Source organism: Ylistrum balloti, unplaced genomic scaffold (genome assembly GCF_031769215.1).
Source record: "Ylistrum balloti isolate Yb309-2 unplaced genomic scaffold, AGI_CSIRO_Ybal_v1 Utg369840, whole genome shotgun sequence".
Lineage (NCBI taxonomy): Eukaryota > Metazoa > Mollusca > Bivalvia > Pectinida > Pectinidae > Ylistrum > Ylistrum balloti.
Genome location: NW_026781998.1, coordinates 1,155,390 through 1,182,467, shown reverse-complemented (window position 1 = coordinate 1,182,467; position 27,078 = coordinate 1,155,390). Strand labels below are relative to the sequence as shown.

At 37.9% G+C, this 27,078-nt stretch overlaps 1 protein-coding gene across 1 annotated transcript in view; it reads left to right on the top strand.

Moving 5' to 3' along the window:
• The window catches only part of LOC132545325 (protein mono-ADP-ribosyltransferase PARP14-like), a 54,904-nt gene that overhangs the window by 18,771 nt on the left and 9,055 nt on the right, over nt 1–27,078 (top strand). The window contains 15 exon segments of the mRNA XM_060209003.1: nt 3,729–3,947; nt 5,565–5,619; nt 8,109–8,182; nt 8,745–8,975; nt 10,043–10,297; nt 13,190–13,247; nt 16,430–16,497; nt 16,697–16,933; nt 17,490–17,705; nt 18,125–18,449; nt 21,878–21,991; nt 23,190–23,258; nt 24,593–24,772; nt 25,127–25,300; nt 26,110–26,273. Coding sequence (XP_060064986.1) covers nt 3,729–3,947; nt 5,565–5,619; nt 8,109–8,182; nt 8,745–8,975; nt 10,043–10,297; nt 13,190–13,247; nt 16,430–16,497; nt 16,697–16,933; nt 17,490–17,705; nt 18,125–18,449; nt 21,878–21,991; nt 23,190–23,258; nt 24,593–24,772; nt 25,127–25,300; nt 26,110–26,273 — 2,439 coding nt within the window.

The window sequence follows — 27,078 nt, the reverse complement described above, 5'->3', positions numbered from 1 at the left end:
ATATCTATACTGGTCAGTGGTAGATATTGTTATATCTATACTGGTCAGTGGTAGATACTGTTATATCTATACTGGTCAGTGGTAGATACTGTTATATCTATACTGGTCAGTGGTAGATATTGTTATATCTATACTGGTCAGTGGTAGATACTGTTATATCTATACTGGTCAGTGGTAGATATTGTTATATCTATACTGGTCAGTGGTAGATATTGTTATATCTATACTGGTCAGTGGTAGATACTGTTATATCTATACTGGTCAGTGGTAGATATTGTTATATCTATACTGGTCAGTGGTAGATACTGTTATATCTATACTGGTCAGTGGTAGATACTGTTATATCTATACTGGTCAGTGGTAGATACTGTTATATCTATACTGGTCAGTGGTAGATACTGTTATATCTATACTGGTCAGTGGTAGATACTGTTATATCTATACTGGTCAGTGGTAGATACTGTTATATCTATACTGGTCAGTGGTAGATACTGTTATATCTATACTGGTCAGTGGTAGATACTGTTATATCTATACTGGTCAGTGGTAGATACTGTTATATCTATACTGGTCAGTGGTAGATACTGTTATATCTATACTGGTCAGTGGTAGATACTGTTATATCTATACTGGTCAGTGGTAGATATTGTTATATCTATACTGGTCAGTGGTAGATATTGTTATATCTATACTGGTCAGTGGTAGATATTGTTATATCTATACTGGTCAGTGGTAGATACTGTTATATCTATACTGGTCAGTGGTAGATATTGTTATATCTATACTGGTCAGTGGTAGATACTGTTATATCTATACTGGTCAGTGGTAGATATTGTTATATCTATACTGGTCAGTGGTAGATATTGTTATATCTATACTGGTCAGTGGTAGATACTGTTATATCTATACTGGTCAGTGGTAGATACTGTTATATCTATACTGGTCAGTGGTAGATATTGTTATATCTATACTGGTCAGTGGTAGATACTGTTATATCTATACTGGTCAGTGGTAGATACTGTTATATCTATACTGGTCAGTGGTAGATATTGTTATATCTATACTGGTCAGTGGTAGATACTGTTATATCTATACTGGTCAGTGGTAGATACTGTTATATCTATACTGGTCAGTGGTAGATACTGTTATATCTATACTGGTCAGTGGTAGATACTGTTATATCTATACTGGTCAGTGGTAGATACTGTTATATCTATACTGGTCAGTGGTAGATACTGTTATATCTATACTGGTCAGTGGTAGATACTGTTATATCTATACTGGTCAGTGGTAGATACTGTTATATCTATACTGGTCAGTGGTAGATATTGTTATATCTATACTGGTCAGTGGTAGATACTGTTATATCTATACTGGTCAGTGGTAGATACTGTTATATCTATACTGGTCAGTGGTAGATACTGTTATATCTATACTGGTCAGTGGTAGATACTGTTATATCTATACTGGTCAGTGGTAGATACTGTTATATCTATACTGGTCAGTGGTAGATATTGTTATATCTATACTGGTCAGTGGTAGATACTGTTATATCTATACTGGTCATTGGTAGATACTGTTATATCTATACTGGTCAGTGGTAGATATTGTTATATTTATACTGGTCAGTGGTAGATACTGTTATATCTATACTGGTCAGTGGTAGATACTGTTATATCTATACTGGTCAGTGGTAGATACTGTTATATCTATACTGGTCAGTGGTAGATACTGTTATATCTATACTGGTCAGTGGTAGATACTGTTATATCTATACTGGTCAGTGGTAGATACTGTTATATCTATACTGGCCAGTTCTGGCTGATTGATTGATTGTCCAGGCCCTGAAGAGCCAGACCTGCATAGACCTCTTCATGAAGTGTACAAAAAATGGAACTGTCCCTAAGGGCTTTCAAACATTTGTAAGCCCACAAGTTCCAGACCCAAACACGAAATTTGGTATCAAGTGGGACAAATGTCACATGAGATTTGGTTTGGAACTCAACCAGACTCTGTTAAAATATTTGACAACCAGAGCAGCTGAACTAGAAACTTGTCAAGTCTATGTCCACTCCAGACATTGCAGATCAGGTCTGGCACACCGTAGAAGTGACCATCACCCGCATCAGAGAGGTGCGACAATGAATATTACAAGCCGAGAGTGGGCACAGCAATGGGCACAAAAATGGCTCCAAACTACACCATAATTTTCATGGACTATTTAGAGAAAAATTTTTTATCTATGCAAGTCAAAACACCTCTGGTTTGGTGGAGAAACATTGATGATATCTTTTTTATATGGACACACACAAGAGAGGAACTTACCACCTTAAGTGAAGCCATGAACACTTTCCATCCAACTATCGAGTTCACCTTGGATATCGAAGATACTGAGGTTAACTTTCTAGACTTGAGGTTTTTTAATGTAAAACCAATTTTCATGAGGTAATACTTACCATAACTTTAGTATGCAAATATGGTACCTACACCCATCTTTGTATCCCAAAAACAAAAGATTCAAAAATCCCGCCCTCCCTACGATGGTAATTATTACTGAAATGAAAACCACTATTTATCTTAAACCAGACAGCAGTCTGGGCAGCAGGATATACAATAAGCCCACCAACACTTTCCTTTTCCTAAATTATCAGAGTTGCCATCCGAAACATTCAAAAACCAGTATCTCATACTGGCAAGCATTATGTATATTAAACGTATATATAGCGATTTTAGGTTATTAGGCTATCAATCAGCATTGGCTATGTAAATATGTGAGTCAGCATCTACGTCAACTTTTTGCCAGGACGAGTGAGCAATGGAACAAACTGTTTAATATTTCATATTTATTATTTGGTTTGTTTAATTAAAGAAACTGTTTATTGATTTAGAAAAAATATATATGGGCACGATAAATGTGATAGGAAAATATATAGATATATACATATATATGAACTGTAATAGCCGCTATGGATACTATATAAGTATAAACAGTCCTGAAAGGTGAACACATGACGCTACTGTCTACGTCATTAAAAATGGGCCCACATTTTATGTGCTTGAGGAGAGAATTTTTGTATAATTGATTTCTTGTTATGTTTTTCCTATTGTGCTGTGACTGGTGTGTATATTGAAACAGTAACTGTTTATAACTTTGTAGATTATTTTGTAGAAATCATTTAGGAAGAAATTATCAGAGATTACTACTTTTCCAAAGAAAAAAGTTGTTTTAAGTCATTTGATGTACAAGAAAATAGACAGCATATATATATATACTTCATCTCTCGCCCTTTCTTTTTGTCTTTTTTTAATATTTCGGCATTCAGAAAGATATCGGCCAATCAGGTCACAGCAGTCATAAAATATGTATAGAATTTGCCAATAATCGAACCTGAACAAGGAATTAAGATGATAAGTCTACACAGCAAATTTCCTAAAAATCTTATGTATAATTTTTTTTGGTTTTTTTTGTTATTTTCATTTGTTAATCTTTTGTTCTCTGTTTTTTTTTTCTGGGGGTTTTTGGGGCTTTTATTTTGCATAAATTCAGGATTCTCTTTGAATTAACAACAATGTTGACATGTTTTTCATGTCAATTTCCTAAATTTCAAATGTTGCAGTCATCCATAGGAATTGCCTTGTGTGTGTATACTTGGATTTCTACATAAAATATAGGAAGATGCATATGTATCACTAGGTGTTGGTGAAATGGTATGATTATCCTCATACAGGTCATCACCAAGGTCATCATGGAATGTTTGAACAAGGCAGGCAAAGCGGGATACAATTCCATCAAATTTATAGCCATGGGAACAGGTGCCTCAAAGTATCCTCCACAGACTGTTGCCGAGGCCATGTATGATGCTGTCCGTCAGTTTGATGCAAAGGGAACTACGTCAGTCTTAGTGGTGACATTTGTACTGTACTCTAAAGACCGCTGCACAATCAGTGTAAGTATATGCAATATATATATACATGATCAGTTTTGAGGACATTGAAGAAATCAAAATTCAGATGCATCCTTATTACAATAATTTGTACTAATCCTGTATGGAGCTGTATGTTCCCTGTATGGAGCTGTATGTTCCCTGTATGAAGCTGTATGTTCCCTGTATGGAGCTGTATGTTCCCTGTATGGAGTTGTCCTTACCTGTATGGAGCTGTATGTTCCATGTATGGAGATGTATGTTCCCTGTATGAACCTGTATGTTCCCTGTATGGAGCTGTATGTTCCCTGTATGGAGTTGTATGTTCCCTGTATGAACCTGTATGTTCCCTGTATGGAGCTGTATGCTCCCTGTATGGAGCTGTATGTTCCCTGTATGAACCTGTATGTTTCCTGTATGGAGCTGTATGTTCCCTGTATGGATTTGTCCTTATCCTGTATGGAGCTGTATGTTCCCTGTATGAACATGTATGTTCCCTGTATGGAGTTGTATGTTCCCTGTATGGATTTGTCCTAATCCTGTATGGAGCTGTATGTTCCATGTATGGAGTTCTATGTTCCCTTTAATGAATTTGTACTTATCCTGTATGGAGTTGTACTTATCCTGTATGGATTGGTACTTATCCTGTATGGAGTTGTACTTATCCTGTATGGAGTTGTACTTATCCTGTATGGAGTGGTACTTATCCTGTATGGATTGGTACTTATCCTGTATGGAGTTGTACTTATCCTGTATGGAGTTGTACTTATCCTGTATGGAGTTGTACTTATCCTGTATGGATTGGTACTTATCCTGTATGGAGTTGTACTTATCCTGTATGGAGTTGTACTTATCCTGTATGGAATCATACTTTCCCTATTTGAAGTTTTATTTTCCCTGTACTACTTTGATTCTTGACATCAACTAAAAACCTTGAATCATGAAGCATTTTTTTCACAGAAGTATGATATGCTGTATTGTTTCAAGATATATGTATCGGGCAATTTCATTCTATCCTCAAAAATAGCAAAAAATTAAAAAAACAAAACAAAAACAAAAACAAAAACTTTGAAATGACAACATGTACAGTTACCTTACACTGTCAATCTTACACAAACCTTAAATAATGTTGAAATGTCATCATTCTAATGTGACTAGAAAAACACACAAGCTGGGAATGATACTTACTGTAACAAAAATATTGCCAATATCGACATGCTTGATAGCACAACAATAGTGCATGACTTTACACTGATCATAAATTACAGAGTAACTCCCCTTTGTTAAAATTTTGCATACAGAGCACAACTTTAAATTGCTTTTTTGCACTTAAACTAGGGTAATGAAACTTGGTGTATATGTTGATCATACTAAGAGGATATGCATTGTACCAGGGCCCTCCACCCCTCAATTACAGAGTTATCATCCTTTGTTAAAAAATTCTTGTCCAGAGTATAACTTTGCTTGTATTTGAACTAGGGTAATGAAACTTGGTGTATACATGGGTCATACGAAGAGAATGTGCAGTATACCAAATTAAGAGCCCACAACCCATCAAGTATTGAGTTATTGCCCTTTGTTTGTGTCCAATAAAGTAGTTTTGAATATACATCAGTTTCACTGATACTCTTGTTTTTTCAGGCTTTTGAGGATGAAGAATACAAACAGATGTACCCTGGGGCTTGGGCACAAACAGGTCAGTCTCATCAAAAGTTGTATACTCTTACACTTTAATATCAATACTTACAAGTGAATGTTTGATATAATAGCCTTCCTAATCCACTTCAGACAACTAATCATAGATAAACACTAACAAGACCTTGTTAAAGTCTTCTATATACCTACATAGTATACATCTGTACATTTCTGTACCTTGTTAAAGTCTTCTGTATACCTACATAGTATACATCTGTACATTTCTGTACCTTGTTAAAGTCTTCTATATACCTACATAGTATACATCTGTACATTTCTGTACCTTGTTAAAGGTCTTCTTTATACCTACATAGTATACATCTGTACATTTCTGTACCTTGTTCAAGTCTTCTATATACCTACATAGTATACATCTGTACATTTCTGTACCTTGTTCAAGTCTTCCATATACCTACATAGTATACATCTGTACATTTCTGTACCTTGTTAAAGGTCTTCTATATACCTACATAGTATACATCTGTACATTTCTGTACCTTGTTCAAGTCTTCTATATACCTACATAGTATACATCTGTACATTTCTGTACTTTGTTCAAGTCTTCTATATACCTACATAGTGTACATCTGTACATTTCTGTACCTTGTTCAAGTCTTCCATATACCTACATAGTATACATCTGTACATTTCTGTACCTTGTTAAAGGTCTTCTATATACCTACATAGTATACATCTGTACATTTCTGTACTTTGTTAAAGTCTTCTATATATCTACACAGTATACATCTGTACATTTCTGTACCTTGTTCAAGTCTTCTATATATCTACATAGTGTACATCTGTACATTTCTGTACTTTGTTAAAGTCTTCTATATACCTTCATAGTATACATCTGTACATTTCTGTACCTTGTTAAAGGTCTTCTTTATACCTACATAGTATACATCTGTACATTTCTGTACCTTGTTAAAGGTCTTCTTTATACCTACATAGTATACATCTGTACATTTCTGTACTTTGTTAAAGTCTTCTATATACCTACATAGTATACATCTGTACATTTCTGTACCTTGTTCAAGTCTTCCATATACCTACATAGTATACATCTGTACATTTCTGTACTTTGTTAAAGTCATCTATATACCTACATAGTGTACATCTGTACATTTCTGTACTTTGTTAAAGTCTTCTATATACCTACATAGTATACATCTGTACATTTCTGTACCTTGTTCAAGTCTTCCATATACCTACATAGTATACATCTGTACATTTCTGTACTTTGTTCAAGTCTTCTATATATCTACATAGTATACATCTGTACATTTCTGTACTTTGTTCAAGTCTTCTATATACCTACATAGTATACATCTGTACATTTCTGTACTTTGTTCAAGTCTTCTATATATCTACATAGTATACATCTGTACATTTCTGTACTTTGTTCAAGTCTTCCATATACCTACATAGTATACATCTGTACATTTCTGTACTTTGTTCAAGTCTTCCATATACCTACATAGTATACATCTGTACATTTCTGTACTTTGTTCAAGTCTTCCATATACCTACATAGTATACATCTGTACATTTCTGTACTTTGTTCAAGTCTTCTATATATCTACATAGTATACATCTGTACATTTCTGTACTTTGTTCAAGTCTTCCATATACCTACATAGTATACATCTGTACATTTCTGTACTTTGTTCAAGTCTTCCATATACCTACATAGTATACATCTGTACATTTCTGTACTTTGTTCAAGTCTTCTATATACCTTCATAGTATACATCTGTACATTTCTGTACCTTGTTCAAGTCTTCCATATACCTACATAGTATACATCTGTACATTTCTGTACCTTGTTAAAGTCTTCTATATACCTACATAGTGTACATCTGTACATTTCTGTACCTTGTTAAAGTCTTCTATATATCTACATAGTATACATCTGTACATTTCTGTACCTTGTTAAAGTCTTCTATATACCTACATAGTGTACATCTGTACATTTCTGTACCTTGTTCAAGTCTTCCATATACCTACATAGTATACATCTGTACATTTCTGTATAAGTACTGAATTTGGCACAATCAAATACATGGGTGGTCAGGTGACACAGTGCTAATGCACTCACATTTTACTTAGCCACCGTGGGATTATATGCCCAGAACAGATGTGATAAGGTACGGGGTCACTTGCTTGACCACATGAACTTTCCCCAGGTGTTCAGGTTTTCCCCATGGTAAAGACCCCTGCCCTCTCCTGCATGTTTTTTTTATCTGGACCATCAAGAGTGATTAATGTAAGCTGATAGCTGCAATTGCTGTAAAATAAATAAAGTTTATATTTAGCTCATTATCACTATTTTAGCAAATTGCTGCAATGAGGAATTTTCACTTTCAAATAATTGCTATAGAAACAACACATAGTGACTAAAGAACAAAAATAATATTACCATTAATGCACTGTGATATACAGTAATTATTCGTCCTTATTGTTGATACGTGGTGAATTTTTTTCTAGGGCCGAGTGGTCCATTTGACACCAAACATGGGATCAAAATCACACTGGTGAAGGATCTGATAGACAATCAGTCTGTGAGTAAAAGTCTCTGTCTGATTTTGATGTCTGTATGCTTGATTATAACAAAAGAAATTCAGAAACTTCAAACACATGACATTAATCAGAAATTTTAATTACAAGTATGTGATATAAACCAAATATTTGAATACAAATATGTGATATAAACCAGAAACTTGAATACAAATATGTGATATAAACCAGAAACTTGAATACAAATATGTGATATAAACCAGAAACTTAAATACAAATATGTTATATAAACCAAACATTTGAATGCAAATATGTGATATAAACCAGAAACTTGAATTACAACTGCACATTATTGAACATCAAATTGAATAATAAGATATGGACTGTATATGTATTAAACATATTGTATTGAAATAAATTTACATGGTCAAGGACAACTGATCAGCGAAATCATTTTAAGCTAAAGTGATATATTCAAGCTTTTAAACTTAAAATGATAAATTCTAGCTTTTAAACTGAAATGGTATATTCATGCACAAGCTTTGCTTTAACAAAAATATTTGAATCAATAGTTGTGTTTTTTAATAAGAATATCGCTGATTCCAGGTGGATGTTATAGCTTGTGCAACAGCAAAGAACCTTGATATGTCAGGAGCTGTGGCCACAGCGATTTCCAAGGCAGCAGGACCTGCCATCCTAAAGGCAGAGTGTAATTCTAAGTATCCATCTGGAATTCAGTATGGAGAACTTGCAGTTCTTACCAACGGAAACCTAAAGACATGTAAATCCATCTACCTGACCTCTCTACCAGACTGGAAAACCCAGGATAGCAGTAAGGTGAGTCACCACATATCACAGCTTACATTGTATACACTAAACACTGTCAATATACACCAGGTAGGCTGATAAACATGCACTATATTATAATATACTGTGTACACCCTCTATAACCACACCCACTATCATCATATACTGTGTACACCCTCTATAACCACACCCACTATCATAATATACTGTGTACACCCTCTATAACCACACCCACTATCACAGTATACTGTATATACCCTCTATAACCACACCTATTATCATAATATACTGTGTATACTCTCTATAGCCACACCCACTATCATAATATACTCTCTATAACCACACCCACTGTCATAATATACTGTGTACACCCTCTATAACCACACCCACTAATATAATACACTGTGTATACCCTCTATAGCCACACCCACTATCATAATATACTGTTTATTCGTCTATAACCACACCCACTATCATCATATACTATGTATACCCTCTAAAGCCACATCCACTATCATAATATATTGTGTATACCCTCTATAGCCACACCCACTATCATCATATACTCTCTATAGCCACACCCACTATTATAATATACTGTTTATTCGTCTATAACCACACCCACTATCATCATATACTATGTATACCCTCTATAACCACACCCAATATCATCATATACTCTCTATAACCACACCCACTATCATCATATACTATGTAAACCCTCTATAACCACACCCAATATCATCATATACTCTCTATAACCACACCCACTATCATCATATACCCTCTATAACCACACCCAATATCATCATATACTCTCTATAACCACACCCACTATCATCATATACTCTCTATAACCACACCCACTATCATACTATAATCTCTATAACCACACCCAATATCATCATATACTCTCTATAACCACACCCACTATCAACATATACTCTCTATAACCACACCCACTATCATAATATAATCTCTATAACCACACCCACTATCATCATATACTCTCTATAACCACACCCACTATCATCATATACTCTCTATAGGTATGGTTAGAACTGTGGTTTTATGAGTTTTTGTTATAAATCATTAAGGATAGTTCACCCTGTTTTTCTGAAATTTTAAAGCTTGCCAACACAGCCATCACAGCCTGTCTTCAGAATGCCCACAATACAGGAATGAAATCCATAGCTTTCCCGGCTTTTGGAACAGGACAGATTGGGTACCCACATGACAAAATCGCTAACCTCATGTATAACTGTGTGATTGATTTTGCCAAGAAGAACACCAATTCATCTGTAACTGATGTTCGCTTCGTCCTTCACAAAAAGGACCGGGAACTTATCATGGTAAGTTTGTTTTATAGACCTAAATCAGCATTATTTACTGTATGTAGTAATGGTTTGTAGTAAATTGATATCGAAGATCCTACATAGTATCAGTGTAATATGGGATTCACTAGCAAGTTCAATAATTTCATATGCCATGAGCCTTTGTGTGTTTTTATTAAATTCCATACTTTAATAAGTCATGTCTGAATGTGATGTCATTCAGACATGACTTATTAAAGACATCTCGCTATTACTATTACAAGTTTGTCTTTATGGTGATGATGTGTATAATAATACATGCATGTTTAATGATGATGTTTAATGATGATGTGTACGGTGATGATGTGTATAATAATACATGCATGTTTAATGATGATGTGTATGATAATACATGTTTAATGATGATGTGTATGAGGATGATGTGTATGATGATACATGTTAATGGTGATGTGTTGTATGATGATGATATGTATGATGATACACGTTAATTGTGATGTGTATGGTGATGATGTGTATGATAATACATGTTTAATGATGATGTGTATGATGATACATGTTAATGATGATGTGTATGATGATGATGTGTATGAGAATATATATTTAATGATGATGTGTATGATGGTACATGTTTAATGATGATGTGTATGATGATGATGTGTATGATGATACATGTTTAATGATGATGTGTGTGATGATAATGTGTATGATGATACATGTTGGACATATGTATGTATGTATGTAAGGGCGTGTGTGTGTGAACTTCTTTGTGTACATACAATGAAAAAATGCAAAAAATAAAATAAATATAAAAAAAAAATTACAAGTTTGTCTTAAAATATTCCTAGCATGACACAACTTGTTATGTAATAGTAAAGACTTTATACTTCAGCAGAAATCTATACATTACAATAAAGTGTTTACACAGAGCAGGTTACTGAACAAGTGATTATGTCACTGTTAGACTAGTCTGTCTGGTAGACAGAGATCATGTCTCTGTTAGACTATCTGGTAGACAGGGATCATGTCACTGTTAGTCTGCCTGGTAGACAGGGACATGTCACTGTTAGTCTGTCTGGTAGACAGGGATCATGTCACTGTTAGACTGCCTGGTAGACAGGGACATGTCACTGTTAGTCTGTCTGGTAGACAGGGATCATGTCACTGTTAGTCTGTCTGGTAGACAGGGACATGTCACTGTTAGTCTGTCTGGTAGACAGGAATCATGTCACTGTTAGTCTGCCTGGTAGACAGGGATCATGTCACTGTTAGTCTGTCTGGTAGACAGGGATCATGTCACTGTTAGTCTGTCTGGTAGACAGGGATCATGTCACTGTTAGTCTGTCTGGTAGACAGGGATCATGTCACTGTTAGACTGCCTGGTAGACAGGGATCATGCCACTGTTAGTCTGCCTGGTAGACAGGGATCATGTCACTGTTAGTCTATCTGGTAGACAGGGATCATGTCACTGTTAGTCTGTCTGGTAGACAGGGATCATGTCACTGTTAGTCTGTCTGGTAGACAGGGATCATGTCACTGTTAGACTGCCTGGTAGACAGGGATCATGTCACTGTTAGTCTGTCTGGTAGACAGGAATCATGTCACTGTTAGTCTGTCTGGTAGACAGGAATCATTTCACTGTAAGACTAGTTTGTCTGGTAGACAGGGATCATGTCACTGTTAGTCTGTCTGGTAGACAGGGATCATGTCACTGTTAGTCTGTCTGGTAGACAGGGATCATGTCACTGTTAGTCTATCTGGTAGACAGGGATCATGTCACTGTTAGACTGTCTGGTAGACAGGGATCATGTCACTGTTAGACTGTCTGGTAGACAGGAATCATGTCACTGTTAGTCTGCCTGGTAGACAGGTATCATGTCACTGTTAGTCTGTCTGGTAGACAGGAATCATTTCACTGTAAGACTAGTTTGTCTGGTAGACAGGGATCACGTCACTGTTAGTCTGTCTGGTAGACAGGGATCATGTCACTGTTAGTCTGTCTGGTAGACAGGGAACATGTTACTGTTAGACTGTCTGGTAGACAGGGACATGTCACTGTTAGACTGTCTGGTAGGGTAGACAGGGATCATGTCACTGTTAGTCTGTCTGGTAGACAGGGATCATGTCACTGTTAGTCTGTCTGGTAGACAGGAATCATGTCACTGTTAGTCTATCTGGTAGACAGGGATCATGTCACTGTTAGTCTGTCTGGTAGACAGGAATCATTTCACTGTAAGACTAGTTTGTCTGGTAGACAGGGATCATGTCACTGTTAGTCTGTCTGGTAGACAGGGATCATGTCACTGTTAGTCTGTCTGGTAGACAGGGATCATGTCACTGTTAGACTGTCTGGTAGACAGGGATCATGTCACTGTTAGTCTGTCTGGTAGACAGGGATCATGTCACTGTTAGTCTATCTGGTAGACAGGGATCATGTCACTGTTAGACTGTCTGGTAGACAGGGATCATGTCACTGTTAGTCTGTCTGGTAGACAGGGATCATGTCACTGTTAGACTGTCTGGTAGACAGGAATCATGTCACTGTTAGACTAGTTTGTCTGGTAGACAGGGATCATGTCACTGTTAGTCTGTCTGGTAGACAGGGAACATGTCACTGTTAGACTGTCTGGTAGACAGGGACATGTCACTGTTAGTCTGTCTGGTAGACAGGGATCATGTCACTGTTTGTCTGTCTGGTAGACAGGGATCATGTCACTGTTAGTCTATCTTGTAGACAGGGACATGTCACCGTTTGTCTTGTTAATCACTTCCAATATATCAATGTTCCAGTGTGAAAAGAGTTTTTGCGGCATGTACAATACATCTAGCTTAATTGCAGTGTTGATAAGTGACCTGTCATATTCAGTGAAATACTTAGATGTTGTATGAAGGTTTAACTTGTTGTTTTTCAGTCATTTGAGAAGGAAGTGCAGATGAGACTTTCTAAACCATATAGCAGTGGTCCTTCAAGTAAGTACAAACTGCATTTAGTCCAGACTTGTCTGGTTAGGAGCCCAGCCAGTATTTAGTCCAGACTTGTCTGGTTAGGAGCCCAGCCAGTATTTAGTCCAGATTTGTCTAGTGAGGAGCCCAGCCAGTATTTAGTCCAGTCTTGTCTGGCTAGGAGCCCAGCCAGTATTTAGTCCAGACTTGTCTGGTTAGGAGCCCAGCCAGTATTTAGTCCAGACTTGTCTAGTTAGGAGCCCAGCCAGTATTTAGTCCAGACTTGTCTAGTTAGGAGTCCAGCCAGAATTTAGTCAAGACTTGTCTAGTTAGGAGTCCAGCCAGAATTTAGTCCAGACATGTCTAGTTAGGAGCCCAGCCAGTATTTAGTCCAGACTTGTCTGGCTAGGAGCCCAGCCAGTATTTAGTCCAGACTTGTCTAGTTAGAAGCCCAGCCAGTATTTAGTCCAGACTTGTCTAGTTAGGAGTCCAGCCAGTATTTAGTCCAGACTTGTCTGGTTAGGAGCCCAGCCAGTATTTAGTCCAGACTTGTCTGATTAGGAGCCCAGCCAGAATTTAGTCCAGACTCATCTGGCAAGGAGCCCAGCCAGAATTTAGTCCCGACTTGTCTAGTTGGAAGCCCAGCCAGTATTTAGTCCAGACTTGTCTAGTTGGAAGCCCAGCCAGTATTTAGTCCAGATTTGTCTAGTGAGGAGCCCAGCCAGTATTTAGTCCAGACTTGTCTGGTTAGGAGCCCAGCCAGTATTTAATCCAGACTTGTCTGGTTAGGAGCCCAGCCAGTATTTAGTCCAGACTGGTCTAGTTAGCAGTCCAGCCAGTATTTAATCCAGACTTGTCTGATTAGGAGCCCAGCCAATATTTAATCCAGACATGTCTGGTCAGAAGCATAGCAAGCTATTAGTCCAGTCTTGTCTGGCTAGGAGCCCAGCCAGTATTTAGTCCAGACTTGTCTGGTTAGGAGCCCAGCCAGTATTTAGTCCAGACTTGTCTGATTAGGAGCCCAGCCAATATTTAATCCAGACTTGTCTGGTCAGAAGCATAGCAAGCTATTAGTCCAGTCTTGTCTGGCTAGGAGCCCAGCCAGTATTTAGTCCAGACTTGTCTAGTTAGGAGCCCAGCCAATATTTAATCCAGACTTGTCTGGTCAGAAGCATAGCAAGCTCTTAGGAGCCCAGCCAGTATTTAGTCCAGACTTGTCTAGTTAGGAGTCCAGCCAGAATTTAGTCCAGACTTGTCTAGTTAGAAGCCCAGCCAGTATTTAGTCCAGACTTGTCTAGTTAGGAGTCCAGCCAGAATTTAGTCCAGACTTGTCTAGTTATTTAGTCCAGACTTGTCTAGTTAGAAGCTCAGCCAGTATTTAGTCCAGACTTGTCTAGTTAGGAGTCTGGTTAGGAGCCCAGCCAGTATTTAGTCCAGATTTGTCTGATTAGGAGCCCAGCCAGAATTTAGTCCAGACTTGTCTGGTTAGGAGCCCAGCCAGTATTTAGTCCAGATTTGTCTGATTAGGAGCCCAGCCAATATTTAATCCAGACTTGTCTGATTTTAGTCCAGACTTGTCTGGTTAGGAGCCCAGCCAGTATTTAGTCCAGACTTGTCTGATTAGGAGCCCAGCCAATATTTAATCCAGACTTGTCTGGCTAGGAGCCCAGCCAGTATTTAGTCCAGACTTGTCTGGTTACGAGCCCAGCCAGTATTTAGTCCAGACTTGTCTGGTTAGGAGCCCAGTCAGTATTTAGTCCAGATTTGTCTGGCTAGGAGCCCAGCCAGTATTTAGTCCAGACTTGTCTAGTTAGGAGCCCAACCAGTATTTAGTCCAGACTTGTCTGATTAGGAGCCCAGCCAATATTTAATCCAGCCAGTATTTAGTCCAGACTTGTCTAGTTAGGAGCCCAGCCAGTATTTAGTCCAGACTTGTCTAGTTAGGAGCCCAGCCAGTATTTAGTCCAGACTTGTCTAGTTAGGAGCCCAGCCAGTATTTAATCCAGACTTGTCTGGTCAGAAGCATAGCAAGCTATAAGTCCAGACTTGTCTGGCTAGGAGCCCAGCCAGTATTTAGTCCAGACTTGTCTAGTTAGGAGCCCAACCAGTATTTAGTCCAGACTTGTCTGATTAGGAGCCCAGCCAATATTTAATCCAGACTTGTCTGGCTAGGATCCCAGCCAGTATTTAGTCCAGACTTGTCTAGTTAGGAGCCCAACCAGTATTTAGTCCAGACTTGTCTGATTAGGAGCCCAGCCAATATTTAATCCAGACTTGTCTGGTCAGAAGCATAGCAAGCTATTAGTCCAGACTTGTCTGGCTAGGAGCCCAGCCAGTATTTAATCCAGACTTGTCTGGTCAGAAGCATAGCAAGCTCTTAGTCCAGACTTGTCTGGCTAGGAGCCCAGCCAGTATTTAGTCCAGACTTGTCTAGTTAGGAGTCCAGCCAGAATTTAGTCCAGACTTGTCTAGTTAGAAGCCCAGCCAGTATTTAGTCCAGACTTGTCTAGTTAGGAGTCCAGCCAGAATTTAGTCCAGACTTGTCTAGTTAGAAGTCCAGCCAGTATTTAGTCCAGACATGTCTAGTTAGGAGCCCAGCCAGTATTTAGTCCAGACTTGTCTGATTAGGAGCCCAGCCAGAATTTAGTCCAGACTCATCTGGCAAGGAACCCCGCCAGAATTTAGTCCAGACTTGTCTAGTTTGAAGCCCAGCCAGTATTTAGTCCAGACTTGTCTAGTTAGGAGCCCAGTCAGAATTTAGTCCAGACTCATCTGGCAAGGAGCCCAGCCAGTATTTAGATGGGGCTTATTTTGTCACTGTGGTCATGTGACCTCTGTTTCTTATGTACATATATAAACCCTCACTACTTTTGTCATGTGACCTCTGTTTCTTATGTACATATGTAAACCCTCACCTCTTTGGACTTGATTTTTTTTCCATGTTTATATATCTATATGTTGTTACATATATCTGTCCACTTTGTCAAATCCAATGTCTGTCACATGTTATTCCTTAAAAAATTGCAACAACAGATTTGATTTTTCATTTTAACTTCAATGGATTTTTGGTGTTTGATCAGTTGATGTATCTTTTAGACTGAGAAGATAATGACATGGTTGGTATCCTTTTGTCAAAATGTTGATTACTTTGCATGTGTTTGTTATTTTGTAAAGAATATGTTATTTCTGAAACATTCTGTTATTTGCAGAATCTTTCTACACAAAAGCTAGCAAGGTGCAGGTATCCATAGAAACAGGAAGTATCGCTGACTTTAAGGTAAGTGTTAGTTGTACTTTGTATTTAAGTACCTGTATTCTTATTTACTTTTCAATAACCCAGAGCATTTGCTTATTACAATTAATTATGGCAATAAAAATGTGTCTGATTATCAAAAGTTTTATTTTTAATTTTTGCTATTCATCTTATGATGATAATGAAGAAATTCTTCAATATTTTTATCTCCAATTTCTTGCAGAAAGCTGATGTTATAGCAGTCACAGTTTCTGAAGACCTTGACATTACAAAAGGTGGTGCTATGGCTGCCTTAGCTAGCAAAGCAGGAGTAGCCATAAAAACAGAATGTAATACAAAATATCCCAAAGGAATCAAGATTGGTGACCTGGCCGAGATTTCTCCTGGAAACCTGAGCTGTAAAGCTTTATATCTGGGAACTCTGCCTACTTATAGTAGTGGAGCAGCAGCAGCAGAAAAGGTACCCTGATGATCTTATATTAGATGTGCAGGGTTTCGAAGTCAAGGCCTGCAATCCCTGATTACAGAGTTATTGCCCATAGTTAAAATTTTGTGTCTGAAGCATAAACTAGCTTTCATTTAAACTATGATAATGAAACATGAGGTATACATTTATCATACCAAGAGGTTGTGGCATGCCCCAAGTTAAAGGCCTGCAACCCCATAATTACCAAATTATTGCCCTTTGTGTTTATTTAAATGAAATGTGTTGTATACATTGGCCGTACTAAAGCAATGTACAGTACACTAAAGTCAGGGCATGTAAGCCCTCAATTACAGTTAATGGCCTTTCTTCAAACTTTGTGTCTGGGGCATAACTTGGTTTTTTATTTAGACTAAGATAATGTGACATTATGTATACATTTGTTATACTAAGAGTATATGTTCCAAATTCAGGGCCCTTGATTCCTCAGTTATGGAATTAATGGCCTCTGTTAAAATTTTGTATCCAGTAAAATTGTTTTTGGGGAGCTGTTATCAGTTTCACTGATACTCAAAAATCTATACTTGTTTAGGCCCTGGATAAATATATACGGAAAGTCCTTGACACGGCTGCCTCAAAAGGTTACAGCTCTGTAGTATTTCCAGCTGTAGGAACAGGCTTCAACAAGTACCCACACAACCGTGCTGCTACCCAGTGCTATGAGGCTGTTCAACATTTTGACAAAAAGTCTAATTCTATTAAGATTGTGTACTTTGCTGTCCTGCAGAAAGATGTCTCCTCATTACAAGTAAGTGAATTGTTTCACACGTCAGTGATCTTTATACAGTGGTCTGTTTATACTTAACCATTTATTGTTAAGGAATTAGGCCATGATACATAATTTTTGTTTAAAGCTTGGTTGTATCTGGGATTACTCAGTATGTTGAAACAACTTTGATTTCTTTCAAGATCACAGGGTCAAATTAGCCGAAATAATCTGATGTTCTATCATCATTCTGGAATCCAGACCTATGTAAGTCAGTAGATAGAATGTCAGAGGGATTTGGACTACGTACCATGTAAGGGGTGATATGTACACAATCATCAGTAGGACTGTAGTGTCCATCTCTTTTTGGTTTTTGGTTTGAATGAATTTTTTGGCTGTGATTTATTGACTGTGTATTAACAGTACAGTTGGCAATTATCACTAGTCACTGTATGTTACAGGCTTTTCAGAGGGAAGAAAGGAAGAGAAGGCATTTCTCTTCAGGAGTCTCACATTTTCCGGCTATCGTCTCTGATCCAATGACAAAGTTTGGAGATTCTAGAATTGGTGCCACAGGGATTGCCAAACAAGGAACTCGTAGGAGGGTTTTTTCTAAAAGGGATGAAGATGACCCATATATTCCAAAAAGGCATACCACTAAATCTAAAGGAAAGAACGTCCTTAGAAATGAACCAGATCAGCTTGGCCCAAATGGTGGTGGTCCAGTAACACTTGCTAAAAGCTCAGGTTTGGGCCTCATGTCCACGAGAGGAGGCAATGCTAATGGTATATATTTCTTTTTGTACACCCAATACAGTCCAACTGTCCTACAGTACACACTAACTTTTGTACACCCAATACAGTCCAACTGTCCTACAGTAGACACTAACTTTTGTACACCCAATACAGTCCAGCTGTCCTACAGTACACACTAACTTTTGTACACCCAATACAGTCCAGCTGTCCTACAGTACACACTAACTTTTGTACACCCAATACAGTCCAGCTGTCCTACAGTACACACTAACTTTTGTACACCCAATACAGTCCAGCTGTCCTACAGTACACACTAACTTTTGTACACCCAATACAGTCGACACACTAACTTTTGTTTACCCAATACAGTCTAGCTGTCCTACAGTACACACTAACTTTTGTACACTCAATACCATTGAGCTGTCCTACAGTACACACTAACTTTTGTTTACCCAATACAGTCCAGCTGTCCTACAGTACACACTAACTTTTGTACACCCAATACAGTCCAACTGTCCTACAGTACACACTAACTTTTGTACACCCAATACAGTTGAGCTGTCCTACAGTACACACTAACTTTTGTACACTCAATACAGTCCAGCTGTCCTTCAGTACACACTAACTTTTGTACACCCAATACAGTCCAACTGTCCTACAGTCTACACTAACTTTTGTACACCCAATACAGTCGAGTGTCTTACACACACTAACTTTTGTACACCCAATACAGTCGTGCTGTCCTACAGTACACACTAACCTTTGTACACCCAATACAGTCGTGCTGTCCTACAGTACACACTAACTTTTGTACACCCAATACAGTCCAACTGTCCTACAGTCTACACTAACTTTTGTACACCCAATACAGTCCAGCTGTCCTACAGTCTACACTAACTTTTGTACACCCAATACAGTCCAACTGTCCTACAGTTTACACTAACTTTTGTACACCCAATACAGTCCAGCTGTCCTACAGTCTACACTAACTTTTGTACACCCAATAAGTCCAACTGTCCTACAGTACACACTAACTTTTGTACACCCAATACAGTTGAGCTGTCCTACAGTACACACTAACTTTTGTACACCCAATACAGTCGAGCTGTCCTACAGTTTACACTAACTTTTGTACACCCAATACAGTCCAGCTGTCCTACAGTACACACTAACTTTTGTACACCCAATACAGTCCAACTGTCCTACAGTACACACTAACTTTTGTACACCCAATACAGTCCAGCTGTCCTACAGTACACACTAACTTTTGTACACCCAATACAGTCTAGCTGTCCTACAGTACACACTAACTTTTGTACACCCAATACAGTCCAGCTGTCCTACAGTACACACTAACTTTTGTACACCCAATACAGTCCACCTGTCCTCCAGTACATCCTACAGTACACACTAACTTTTGTTTACCCAATACAGTCCAGCTGTCCTACAGTACACACTAACTTTTGTACACCCAATACAGTCCAGCTGTCCTACAGTACACACTAACTTTTGTACACCCAATACAGTTGAGCTGTCCTACAGTACACACTAACTTTTGTACACCCAATACAGTCCAGCTGTCCTACAGTACACACTAACTTTTGTACACCCAATACAGTCCAGCTGTCCTACAGTACACACTAACTTTTGTACACCCAATACAGTCCAGCTGTCCTACAGTACACACTAACTTTTGTACACCCAATACAGTCCAGCTGTCCTACAGTACACACTAACTTTTGTACACCCAATACAGTCCAGCTGTCCTACAGTACACACTAACTTTTGTACACCCAATACAGCCCAGCTGTCCTACAGTACACACTAACTTTTGTACACCCAATACAGTCCAGCTGTCCTACAGTCTACACTAACTTTTGTACACCCAATACAGTCCAGCTGTCCTACAGTACACACTAACTTTTGTACACCCAATACAGTCTAGCTGTCCTACAGTACACACTAACTTTTGTACACCCAATACAGTCCAGCTGTCCTACAGTACACACTAACTTTTGTACACCCAATACAGTTGAGCTGTCCTACAGTACACACTAACTTTTGTATACCCAATACAGTCCAGCTGTCCTACAGTACACACTAACTTTTGTACACTCAATACAGTCGAGCTGTCCTACAGTACACACTAACTTTTGTACACCCAATACAGTCCAGCTGTCCTACAGTACACACTAACTTTTGTACACCCAATACAGTCGAACTGTCCTACAGTACACACTAACTTTTGTACACCCAATACAGTCCAGCTGTCCTACAGTACACACTAACTTTTGTACACCCAATACAGTCCAGCTGTCCTACAGTACACACTAACTTTTGTACACCCAATACAGTCCAGCTGTCCTACAGTACACACTAACTTTTGTACACCCAATACAGTCCAACTGTCCTCAAGTACACACTAACTTTTGTACACCCAATACAGTCCAACTGTCCTCAAGTACACACTAACTTTTGTACACCCAATACAGTCCAGCTGTCCTACAGTACACACTAACTTTTGTACACCCAATACAGTCCAACTGTCCTACAGTACACACTAACTTTTGTACACCCAATACAGTCCAGCTGTCCTACAGTACACACTAACTTTTGTACACCCAATACAGTCCAGCTGTCCTACAGTACACACTAACTTTTGTACACCCAATACAGCCCAGCTGTCCTACAGTACACACTAACTTTTGTACACCCAATACAGTCCAGCTGTCCTACAGTACACACTAACTTTTGTACACCCAATACAGTCCAGCTGTCCTACAGTACACACTAACTTTTGTACACCCAATACAGTCCAGCACTAACTTTTGTACACCCAATACAGTCCAGCTGTCCTACAAGTACACACTAACTTTTGTACACACTAACTTTTGTACACCCAATACAGCCCAGCTGTCCTACAGTACACACTAACTTTTGTACACCCAATGCAGTCCAACTGTCCTACAGTAGACACTAACTTTTGTACACCCAATACAGTCCAGCTGTCCTACAGTACACACTAACTTTTGTACACCCAATACAGCCCAGCTGTCCTACAGTACACACTAACTTTTGTACACCCAATACAGCCCAGCTGTCCTACAGTACACACTAACTTTTGTACACCCAATACAGCCCAGCTGTCCTACAGTACACACTAACTTTTGTACACCCAATACAGTCCAGCTGTCCTACAGTACACACTAACTTTTGTACACCCAATACAGCCCAGCTGTCCTACAGTACACACTAACTTTTGTACACCCAATACAGTCCAGCTGTCTATATACATGATACAGGTACAGTTTCCATTTAGTTTATTATAACACCTTGTACTTTTCTGTTGATATTGTCTTCTGATTAAAAGTAATGAGATGTTTTAATTATAAATTGTCATATTTTGTGGTTTAAGTTAAGATATCTGAATATTTATTTAATGAAAACAACTGTTTCAGAGTTTGTTTATGGGAAGGTCACTCTAAAGATCAATGTGGAGAATATTGTCAGTCTGAAGACAGCTGTTGATGTTATTGTTAACAGTACAAATAAAGATTTGGACTTCACTAAAGGTACAGAATATTTCCTGCTGGCTTTAAAAAAAACAACACCAGTCATTGACCTAATAACACCAGTCACTGACCTAATATCACCAGTCACTGACCTAATACCATTAGTCACTGACATAATAATACTAGTCACTGACCTAATAACATCAGTAACTGACATAATTACACCAGATAGTGACCTGATCACACCAGTTACTGATCTAATAATACCAGTCACTGACCTAATATCACCAGTCATTGACCTAATAACACCAGTCACTGACCTAATATCACCAGTCATTGACCTAATAACACCAGTCACTGACCTAATATCACCAGTCACTGACCTAATAACATTAGTCACTGACCTAATAACATTAGTCACTGACCTAATAACATTAGTCACTGACCTAATGACACAAGACACTGACCTAATAACACAAGTCACTGACCTAATAATACTAGTCACTGACCTAATAACATCAGTAACTGACATAATTACACCAGATAGTGACCTGATAACACCAGTTACTGACCTAATAACACCAGATAGTGACCTGATAACACCAGTTACTGACCTGATGATAAAAGCTCCTGTGTTTGAAATGAACATTAAATTGCTAAATGTTTTTGATTTAAAAGAGAAGTGCAAGTAGTAATACAGGAATTTTGATGTACATCCTTGTCTTATTCAAATTTGCTGCTGATGTTTACATTGAATGATATGATGACACAAACATATGCTTTCCTAGTAATAGTATAGGTCTTTAGTATCCATCTATGTCTATCCCTGTGTCTATTACACAATTCTACATACACAAGTTATCCATCTATGTCAATTCCTATGTCTATTACACAATTCTACATACACAAGTTATCCATCTATGTCAATTCCTATGTCTATTACACAATTCTACATACACAAGTTATCCATCTATGTGCTATCCCTATGTCTATTACACAATTCTACATACACAAGTTATCCATCTATGTCTATCCCTATGTCTATTACACAATTCTACATACACAAGTTATCCATCTATGTCTATCCCTATGTCTATTACACAAATCTACATACACAAGTTATCCATCTATGTCTATCCCTATGTCTATTACACAATTCTACATACACAAGTTATCCATCTATGTCTATCCCTATGTCTATTACACAAATCTACATACACAAGTTGATTGATTTAATCATTTTTTATCAATCTTGAAGGTGCAATATCTCAAAACTTGATGAAAGTGTGTGATTCCAAACAGCTGAGTGATGAGTGTGATAAATTAAGTAAGTATTGATTTTCGTAGATTGATGTAGATTGTCCTCCCATGTCATCACAGGAGGACAAAATTAGTTTCTCCTTTGCATAACTTATCATAAAAGATAATTTCAATGGAATAGTTCTTCTGACAGTCAGTATTGTGTGACAGTGTATTAGATAACCAACATTATTTTAAAACCTTATTTTTGTCATGTTTTGCTGACAACATAAAATTATGGTTGTGGTACATGTTACATGTCTCCTTTTGTTGTTTTCTGTAGAGAGCAATTTTTTCATGGTTCCAATTTAGAAAAGTACTAATTATTGATGTATAGGAAGTATGTATTGAGGTTATATTTTTATTTCTCATCAACATATTAGTGATAGTAATGACTAATAACAAATGTCTACATGTCCTTAACAGCAGTCTTTGTGTCTTTAACAAATGTTTATGTGTCCTTCCATCCATCTGTCTACAACTTATACCTTTGTGTCCTTTCATCCATCTGTCTACAACTTATACCTTTGTGTCCTTCCATCCATCTGTCCATAACTTATACCTTTGTGTCCTTCCATCCATCTGTCCATAACTTATACCTTTGTGTCCTTCCATCCATCTGTCCATAACTTATACCTTTGTGTCCTTTCATCCATCTGTCTACAACTTATACCTTTGTGTCCTTCCATCCATCTGTCCATAGCTTATGCCGTTGTGTCCTTCCATTCATCTGTCCATAGCTTATACCTTTGTGTCCTTCCATCCATCTGTCCATAGCTTATGCCGTTGTGTCCTTCCATTCATCTGTCCATAGCTTATACCTTTGTGTCCTTCCATCCATCTGTCCATAGCTTATACCTTTGTGTCCTTTCATCCATTTGTCCATAGCTTATACCTTTGTGTCCTTTCATCCATATGTCCATAACTTATACCTTTGTGTCCTTTCATCCATATGTCCATAACTTATACCTTTGTGTCCTTTCATCCATTTGTCCATAACTTATACCTTTGTGTCCTTCCATCCATCTGTCCTTAAATTATACCTTTGTGTCTTTCCATCCATCTGTCCTTAACTTATGCCTTTGTGTCCTTCCATCCATCTGTCCTTAACTTATGCCTTTGTGTCCTTCCATCCATCTGTCCTTAACTTATGCCTTTGTGTCCTTCCATCCATCTGTCCTTAACTTATGCCTTTGTGTCCTTCCATCCATCTGTCCTTAACTTATACCTTTGTGTCCTTCCATCCATCTGTCCTGAACTTATGCCTTTGTGTCCTTCCATCCATCTGTACATGAATAATGTCTCATATTCAACCTGATTAGATTGATATGACCCTGTACACATTGTTTTGAATGTTTACAGAGACAGACATGAAAAAGGAGGGCTTGGTATGTACCAGCGGGTGTGGGCTGTCCTGTAAGGCTATCCTCCATCTAGATGCACAGACATCTCTCAAAAACTGGCAGAAGATGATACTGGCATGTCTACAGGAAGTGGACAGGCGTGGTCACACCTCAGTTGCCTTCCCTGCTGTGGGTACAGGTACATAAGATAAAAACCAAGGACTATGAATATCTTTTGTGGATTGTAATTGTGGATTTTGGGATAGGAATATTTGATAATAACTGAATAGAGGGACACCCAGTCTAGTGGTAGGAAACAAAGGAGTTGATACCAGTGACTTTAAAAATTTTAAAGAACAATGATGGAAATACGAAGTTTAAATGCACCATCCCAAATCCACCCTGACAATTATACAAATTCACATTATGTCAAAAGTTATTGTGAACCTGTATAAATCACATTTATAAAAGTTCATTTGTATTTGTATCAATTCAAGATTTACTCATCGTTAGAGAAAGTGTTGATTCCTCTATTTTGCTTTGTGATTATAAGCTGGAGGAACTGTCCAATTCAAGCCAGAAGAGATTGCTGAAGTGTTTCACAACTCACTGCTCCACTTCTCAGGATCTAATGTCACATTTGTTCGACTTGTTATCTTCGAGCCAGAGATGCTGTGGAGTATGACAAAAGTGTTCCGAAACAATACTGAGAAACAGAGTACCTCAGGTTAGTTTTAACAGCATCTCAAGGTAACCTAGCACCTAGGTTATTTTCTGAATGTAACCTAGCACCTCAATTAATTCCAACTACAACAAATTATAACCTTTCAATAGTTCAAGTGAGTTCAGACTACAGTTGACCATAACTTGGCCCCTCAGTTAAGTTCCAACTACAACTTTGTCAATAAGATCAGGTCATGTGACATTAAGAGTTTTGATTGGCTGTACACATTATCATGTGATCTTGTCTTTTATGCCCCCGCCATTTTATAGGGGGGGGGGGGAGATTAGTGTTATATTTACCCATTAGTATCATAACATTAAGTTTTTGTTAAATGTCACATTTGACAGGTTTTACAAATTCACCAAACAACGATACTCAGATACAATGGAGCTGAGAACATTCATGTTTACAGACTTTCCTAGTTTAATAGAGAGCATGAATGATGCAGATAAGCATTACTATTATACATGAAACAATCACTCAATAGACAGTTATTGATAGTGTGGTAATGATCCCTGGATAGCAATAGACATTTATGTATTACTTTTTCCTTCTGAACCTTTTATGAAAAAAACAAGGCAGTTTAAACCCTATTCAAATACATACAGATGCAATACATTGAATTTATCCTCTCCCTCCACAAAAAAGAATCATTAACCTTTATATATTGAATTTAAGTTTGGATATGAAGCACAAAGAAGGCTAGCCATACATTTGTGTACAGCAGGTGCTAAATATTCCTTATTTTCAATACAATTGAAATATTTTCTTCCTACATTGTACAGTTCCTGAAGACATTGGTGCTGTCCTAGGGGGAAGGCCTCCTGCTGACTTGTCTCATGTGTCGCTATGGATACTTGGCACCAGTGATAACAACATTGATGATGCTATAGAAAGGATCAAAATATTAATTGACAGGAAATATTCAGTCAAACCTTTCAGGGACACATTGGTCTCAGATCTGAATGACAATGAGGTATGTTCAATCATTATAAACAGGTACTTGAAGATATTGAGTAGATGTTGTGTCTTTATGGTAGTGCAATTTTAATCAACATTTCCTTATCAAACAGGATTTGAATATACTATAACAAGTAAATCTAAGGCAAAAAGTCTGTATCTGGTGATAAGCCCTTCCATATCTATTCAGAAATATTAGTAAAAAAAGTACTAATTACCTGATATAGGCCCGCCCTCTGACATTGTATTAGAGGTAATGTGATTGCCCTCTATTCTTATTGTCCTGTAATAAGCCCACCCTCTGACTGTGTATTAGAGGTTATGTGATTGCCCACTATTCTCATTGTCCTGTAATAGGCCCACCCTCTGACTGTGTATCAGAAGTTATGTGATTGCCCACTATTCTCATTGTCCTGTAATAAGCCCACCCTCTGACTGTGTATTAGAGGTTATGTGATTGCCCACTATTCTCATTGTCCTGTAATAAGCCCACCCTCTGACTGTGTATTAGAGGTTATGTGATTGCCCACTTTTCTCATTGTCCTGTAATAAGCCCACCCTCTGACTTTGTATCAGAAGTTATGTGATTGCCCACTATTCTCATTGTCCTGTAGTAAGCCCACCCTCTGACTACGTATTAGAGGTTATGTGATTGCCCTCTATTCTTATTGTCCTGTAATAAGCCCACCCTCTGACTGTGTATTAGAGGTTATGTGATTGCCCACTATTCTCATTGTCCTGTAATAAGCCCACCCTCTGTCTGTGTATTAGAGGTTATGTGATTGCCCTCTATTCTCATTGTCCTGTAATAATCCCACCCT